The sequence below is a fragment of the Palaemon carinicauda genome, chromosome 28 (genome assembly GCF_036898095.1).
Source record: "Palaemon carinicauda isolate YSFRI2023 chromosome 28, ASM3689809v2, whole genome shotgun sequence".
NCBI lineage: Eukaryota > Metazoa > Arthropoda > Malacostraca > Decapoda > Palaemonidae > Palaemon > Palaemon carinicauda.
The window spans coordinates 60,260,521-60,268,020 of record NC_090752.1 but is presented as its reverse complement, the minus strand read 5'-3'; the positions used below and the strand labels follow the sequence as shown (position 1 = coordinate 60,268,020).

At 34.6% G+C, this 7,500-nt stretch overlaps 1 protein-coding gene across 7 annotated transcripts in view; it reads right to left on the bottom strand.

The window, feature by feature from the left end:
• Positions 1-7,500, bottom strand: part of LOC137621628 (breast cancer anti-estrogen resistance protein 3 homolog) — a 335,690-nt gene that overhangs the window by 71,962 nt on the left and 256,228 nt on the right. The window contains exon 1 of one of the 7 annotated variants that reach the window (XM_068352090.1): positions 3,490-3,705. The exons of the other annotated variants lie outside the window; for them this stretch is intronic. Within the exon in view, the coding sequence (XP_068208191.1) occupies positions 3,490-3,547 (58 nt within the window). The 5' untranslated portion in view covers positions 3,548-3,705. Of the gene's footprint in view, positions 1-3,489; positions 3,706-7,500 lie in introns of those variants that run through there. 7 annotated transcript variants of the gene reach the window in all.

The following is a 7,500-nucleotide window of genomic DNA, read 5'->3' as shown; positions in this document are numbered from 1 at the left end:
TAAGAAAATAAATAAATGATATAAGAAGTAATGAACAATTAAAATATTTTAACAACATTAAAATACACATTTCATATATAAACTATAAAAAGATTTATGTCAGCATGTTCAACATACAAACATTTGCTGCAACTTTGAACTTCTGATTATTAAACATAAATCCCAATTTCCTGATAGGGATTAACCCAACCTTTCTCAGCCCACCCACGGCCAAATCCCCCAGCTGCTTAACTACATCTTTTCCCATCTGAGCTGAGCCTAAACACGACTGTAAATCGCAACTTGGCCTTAAAAGGTAAACTTGCAACATCAATACATCAAAATGGCTTCTAACTTCGGGCAGGACGTTTCGATGGGGGGCCCCTAATCTTTAAATGACGACAGGACATCTTAAGGGGTCCTTCACCCCTCCCCTTTCCAAGGATTTCTAAGCGAATCGCTTCCTTGTAGAATAAAAAAAACGAGATTTATTTGCAAGTAGCAGCCAAACTCGGCTGGATCCCGCGTCAGGCTGGGAGGAGCGAAGAGAGGAAAAGTCCCATTTTGATCCCTCGTCAGGCTGGGAGGAGCGAAGAGAGGAAAAGTCCCATTTTGATCCCTCGTCAGGCTGGGAGGAGCGAAGAGAGGAAAAATCCTTTTTTGATTCTTTTTTTTATATAGGCTACTCCCTAATTTGTCCTTTTAAATAGATGGATAGAATAATAATAATAAAACGCACTGGTTTGAGCATTACATAACCTAGCATTAAGGCTAAGTTGCGCTATTTAAAGATTTCTCAGTGGCCTTACTGGTTTGTGCATTGCGCAACCGAGCATACCATGAAGTTGCGCTATTCCGAGATTTCTTAGGGGGCCTCATTACGGGCCAAAGACGACCTTGTTTAGCAATACCGTTAGAAAAATATTTGGTTCTTTCATTCCCTCCGCCTATTTTTAATCCATATTTCTCCTTACCTCCTTATTCGGTTGTTTTAACATGCGGGAAAATCATTGTTGCAAGATACTTTTTTTTTTTTTTAGCTGATAGGAAATGTGGATGAAAATATGAGGATAGTTAGCTAACAAGCCATGGTATTATTATTATTATTTTTATTGTTATTAATATTATTATCATAATTATTACTATTATTTTTGTTATTAATATTATTATCATTATTATTATTACTATTATTATTATCATTATTTTACTTATTATCATTATTATCACTATTATTATTATTTTTATTATTATTATTATTATTATTATCATCATTATTTTATTTATTATCATTATTATCACTATTATTATTATTATTATTATTATTATCATTATTATTATTATTATTATCATTAATTATCATATCTATAATAATAATAATAATAATTACTATTATTATCAATTATCATTGTTATTATTATTATTACTATTATTATTAATTATTATTATTACTATTATTATTATTATTATTTCCAGCTAAGCTATAACCCTAGTTGGAAAAGCAAGATGCTATAAGCCCAAGGGCTCCAACAAGGCAAAATAGCCCAGTGAGGAAAGGAAATTAGGAAATAAATAAACGATATAAGAAGTAATGGACAACAAAAATAAAACATATAAAAAAAATAGCAACAATAGTCTGGAAAGTCAAGTACTAGTAAGAGTAATGTAAAGTGTGGTTTAACCACAATTTCATTTATATAAAGATATATGTTTTGATGTCAAAGTTAATATAATAATTGCTTAGTTTTCTTTTACTTTTTTGTTTTAAAATATTCTTGGCGTAGATTTTTTTTTCTTTTCCATACCTGATAAAAAAAAGAAAGAAAATTAAAGAAAAAAAAAGTTGGAATTCGACCCCGACGCTAACTGGCCGATGGCCTGGCCGTGTTGAGTTTTATAAGATAACATTGCATATAAAAGCCTTATTATATGCCAGGGGGCCCCCAGTGAGATCTCTGGCGTCTTCGTGAAAGGGTCTATTGTTATGAACGAGACGGTTCCTATTTCAAAGTCGTGTCGAGAACATCCATTACTCTCTTCGAGGTTTGGGAAAAATACGTCACAAACAGAGGCGTTTACTCGTGTTTACGAGAGGCGTTCGCTATGATCGTGTTAACGATGCTATTAGATCGGTGTCGTTCATTTCGTCTTGATAGAAATGAATGATGTAGTGTTACGTAAGTAAAAAAAAAAGTCACAAACAGAAGCGTTTACTTCTGGTCGTGTTTACGAGAGGCGTTCGCTATGATCGTGTTAATGATGCTATTAGATCGGTGTCGTTCACTTCGTCTAAATAGATATGAACTATGTAGAGTTACGTAAAATCATGTGTAGATATTAGGTGAGTTCAATGATGGTAACGCCCATAAGTGTGGTATAAATGTAAATAAAAAAAAGCAATGTGCTTCGATCTTACTTGTAAACATATTATAACAAATGTTATGACATAAGAAACACTTATATGGAATATATATATATATATATATATACACACACATTATATATATATATATATATATATATACACACACATACACATACAATGAATAAATATACATCAACCCGCGTACACATAAGTATGAATGAGGACAAGAAAAACATTAATAACATCTAATAAACAAAAAAAAAAAACAGAACAACAACATCAAAAAAACTAACTTTTAGAAAACTCTCATTCTTAACACCCACTCCTGAACATCACTCCTCACCTCCCCCATTCACCCTGGGGCTAACCAACCCCCCTTCTAAGTCCCCCCCCCCTAACCAAATAGTCAATTCTTCGCAATGAAAACTTCGCTCTTTCTATATCCAATCTCTCCGTGACATTCGATCGTGTCCACGAGAATTACTAATCGTGCTTTTCCAATCAGTGGCAGCTGGTCTCCTAATCATAATAATCCATATGCTTTTTTTTTTGAGGGGGTGTAATGGGGGGGGGGTAAAAAAAGCTCTGCCTAATAGCTAACACCTACAGAGCCGGACCCTGGAATCCACGCGTGGGCTGGCACTGTAAGAAGGAACTGCCCATAGCAGTTACAAGGCCATAGGCTTCACCCAGGAAAATGGAAAGATATATATATATATATATATATATATATAATATATATATATATATATATACACTGTATATATATTATAACTGTTTTCTCTAAAAGGAGGTGGCTGCATATGCATTCTAGCCCACAGTCACTGTTAAATTCATCCAATAGACACATCTACGTTGACAAAATACTAGAATATATATATATATATATATATATATGTATATATATATACAGTATACATATGTATATATATACATATATATACAGTATATTATATATATATATATATATATATATATATAAATATATATAAACAAACCTTTTGTTCTGCAGATTAAATTTGAATAAACATGGTAACTGATATTTTGATAAATATGCTAGTCTCATAATATATTGGAATATCGAAGCAAATATGAAAGCGGATGAATTAAAACAAACACACTAGATAAAAAATAAACTCGATACCCACAATCTTCATTACGGATATAAGCAGCATAGGCCCGCGGATAACGTTCCTTGAACACCATGGTTGTGTAGCACTAGAACCAGCACGGATAATGCTTGCACAAGAAACCCACTGGCAGCGCACCAGCAGCACTTCAAGCGCTATCACGACACCAACTAAGAAATCACTGGCAGCGCACAAGAGCAGTGTCTGCACTCTGCACTGGCCACAGACTGGCTCCTACACAGACTAGCAGCTCTGCAGAAACATTATCAAGTCCTTTAGGCTAAAGGGAGGAGGTGGAGGAGGAGGAGGGGCATCGAGGAGAAGTGGGAGGACCTAGAGGTGGAGTCCTTATAGGATACAAGTTGCCCTTAAGGCACATTTTGATGTGGTGCACTAACGCGAGTATCAGACGTATATGCACTCCTGGCATCGCGTGATCTGGCTTTTTATTAGTACTATTTTTTTTTATCTTTTTTATTCTTTCAAGAGAATTTTTGTGTTGATGTATTTGATAACGAAGGTAATGAATAATTAACCACTGTAAGTACAAATTACATGGATTTAATTCATCCAAATGAAATTAACCTAGTAAAAAACGCAATATATAATATATCTGCAGACCGTAATTGAAGGTTTCATAAATAAATATTTTCGAACCAGCTGTTAAATCATGAATATGACAGTGACCATTGCCTTGTGTTCCCCCTGAACCACCCCGAGTATGGAATATAAAATATTGAGATATATATATTATTGTACATAGCTACACACCAATCATAATGTGAATTCAAAATTTACAATCTTGGAGTTTTCTTCTTCCAGTCAAGAAGAAGATGAGATGAGTAGAGGAAGATGATGATGATGATGAAGTAAAAGAAGAAGAAGAAGAAGAAGAAGAAGAAGAGGAAGAAGAAGAAGAAGAAAGACGAATAAAAAGTAATAACACCAAACCCCGATCAAATTCCGTTGGGCTCACCACTCTGACCACACACTGCCTTCACCCCCCCCCCTCTCTCTCTCTCTCTCTCTCTCTCTCTCTCCTCTCTCTCTCTCGTTGCTCGCGGGGAGGTGACCAGAAGATGCCTAACAGAGAAAACTAGCAATGGAGTTGCGAGGACCGAAGAAGTATGTGATCGAAGCGTTTAAACATGATATTACATTGATTAAATCCTCTCGGTGTGGTACTCATTTATGGAGTTAGTAAATGGTCTATGGGTCTAGGCCCTTTCTCTCTCTCTCTCTCTCTCGTCTCTCTCTCTCTCTCTCTCTCCCAAGAAGTGCAAAGCCTTGTAAACTACTGTAAACCACAATATCCCATTAAGCAGGCCACTAAATTCTCTCCTCTCTCTCTCTCTCTCTCTCTCTCTCTCTCTCTCTTTAGACTGAAAATGAAAACATCGTCAAATCTTAAACAAGTATCTCTCGGTATATAAAAAAAAGCAAGAGTCTGATTTTATATATATATATATATATATATATATATATAAAATTCCGGTCACGCTCAGCGGCATTGTGGCAAAAGTATAACTGATCTGTCTCTCACCGTCCCTCGGGTGAGAGAGAGAGAGAGACAGAGAGAGAGAGAGAGTAGTCATACCCTGGTGAGGAGGGCGGTACGTGTCTGAGCGTATCTAAGTATTTAGCGGTCATTTACTGACGGGTCGCGTATACTAGTAAGGAAATAAATAGGTAATGATTTCTATAGCTAATTTTCGTTATATCAATGATGATAATCATCAAATACTACTACTAATAATGCACTTGTTCACGGCACATCCTAAATGCCACCCTTACTAGGTGGTTTGCTGTGAGCGATCAGACTGAAGTCTCCCACCATCACCAAGCAGTGGACAGCATGGTGATAAAAACTGAGAGGCAAGGGACAGTGAAATTTCCCTATCAAGCAGAACAATGCCCTAGAGACTGACCATATGTGCTTATGATCAGCGGTCAAGCCCCCTATCCACCCTAGCTAGGACCAAGGAGGGCCAGGCAATGGCTGCTGATGACTCAGCAGATAGGCTCCCCCCAAAAACCCCCCAATCCTTCGCTCACAAGGATGGGTGAGATTGCATCGACCAAAAGAACTAACGAGTTTTGAGCGGGACTCGAACCCCAGTCTGGCTCATCACCAGGCAAGGACGTTACCAACAAGCCACCCCAATCCTGAGGCCTTTGGCCTGCAGGAGAAAAAAAAAAAATAAATAAATTGTTTTTGTTGTTGTGGTTGTATGAGAGCGTGCGCATATTTAACAAATGAAGGATCAACCCTCGTACAATTACAGCTGACAAGTGAAACTGGCAAAATAAGAAAATTGTCCTGTTTTGGGATGACGTCTGTCTGGGCTTTAAATAAACGAGATCTTTAAAAGTCTTTATAAAATGGTTGGTAGAGGCGACAATAACCTCAATATAATTTTTTTCTTGTTTTGAAGTTTTTTATCGTTTATATACGAAAGATCTAATTTAATGTTGTTACTGTTCTATAAATATTTCATTTTGATAAATATTATCTATTTTGTTTTATATCCTTGTCTTTTTTTCCTCACTGAGCTATTTTTTCCTTGTTGAAGCCCTTGAGTTTATAGCATCTTGCTTCTCCAACCAGGGTTGTAGATTAGCTTGTAATAATAGTAATAATAATATTGTAGATAAGAGATTATTATGTTTGATATCATTAACGTGACCAAAACACAAAACACGTGTCAAGTTCTGCAGTAAAAAATCTATTGCTATAGTTTGAGCAATTGGATTATATTATTATTATTATTTTCCAACTAAGGGGTTAACTACTGCACTGTAATTGTTCAGTGGCCACTTTCCTCTTTGTAAGGGTAGAATATACTCTTTAGCTATGGTAAGCAGCTCTTTTAGGAGAAGGACACTCCAAAATCAAACCATTGTTCTCCAGTCTTGGGCAGTGCCATAGCCTCTGTATCAAGGTCTTCCACTGTCTCTTGGGTTAGATTTCTCTTGCTTGAGTATACACTTGGGGACACTATTCTATTTATTTCTCTTCCTCTTGTTTGGTTATAGTTTTATAGTTTATAGAGGAAATATTTGTTTTAATGATGTTCCTAGAATATTTTATTTTTCATTGTTTCCTTTCCTCATTGGGCTATTTTCCCTACTGGGGCCCCTAGGCTTATAGCGTCCTACTTTTCCAACTACGGTTATAGTCTAGCAAGTAATAATAATAATAATAATAATAATAATAATAATAATAATAATATAGTAATAATAATAATAATGCGAAAAAACACAAAATACATTTGCAAGGTGAGGCAAAAAAATAAAAGAAAACAAAATACATTTCCAAGGTGAGAAAAAATAAAAAAATACATTTGCAAGGTGAAAAAAAACAAAATACATTTGAAAGGCAAGAAAAAAAATGCATTTGCAAGGTGAGAAAAAATACATTTCCAAGGGTAGAAAAAATACATTTGCAAAGGGAGAAAAATATGTTTGCAAGATGTGAAAGAAAAAAAAAATACATTTGCAAGGTGAGAAAAAAATACATTTGCAAAATGTGAGAAAAAAATACATTTGCAAAATGAGAAAAAATACATTTGCAAGGTGAGAAAAAACTGCATAAAAATACATTTGCAAAATATGAAAAAAAAATAAAAATAAAAAATACATTTGCAAGATGTGAAAAGAAATACAATTGCGAGATATGAAAAAAAAATACATTTGCAAGATGTGAAAAAAAATACATTTGCAAGATGTGAAAAAAAATACATTTGCAAGAGGTGAAAAAATACATGTGCAAGATGTGAAAAAAAAATACATTTGCTGATGTGAAAAAAATGAAAATAAATAAATACATTTGTAAGATGTGAAAAAAAATAAAATAAAAAATACATTTGCAAAGTGAGCAAAAACAAAAACAATAAAAACAGCAACACTAATAACATCATCCCCAATAATAATAATAATAATAATAATAATAATAATAATAATAACACAAGTAGTTTACACACCCGTCAATCACGCACAATATACCACGCAATTAACGCCCGCAGTAAT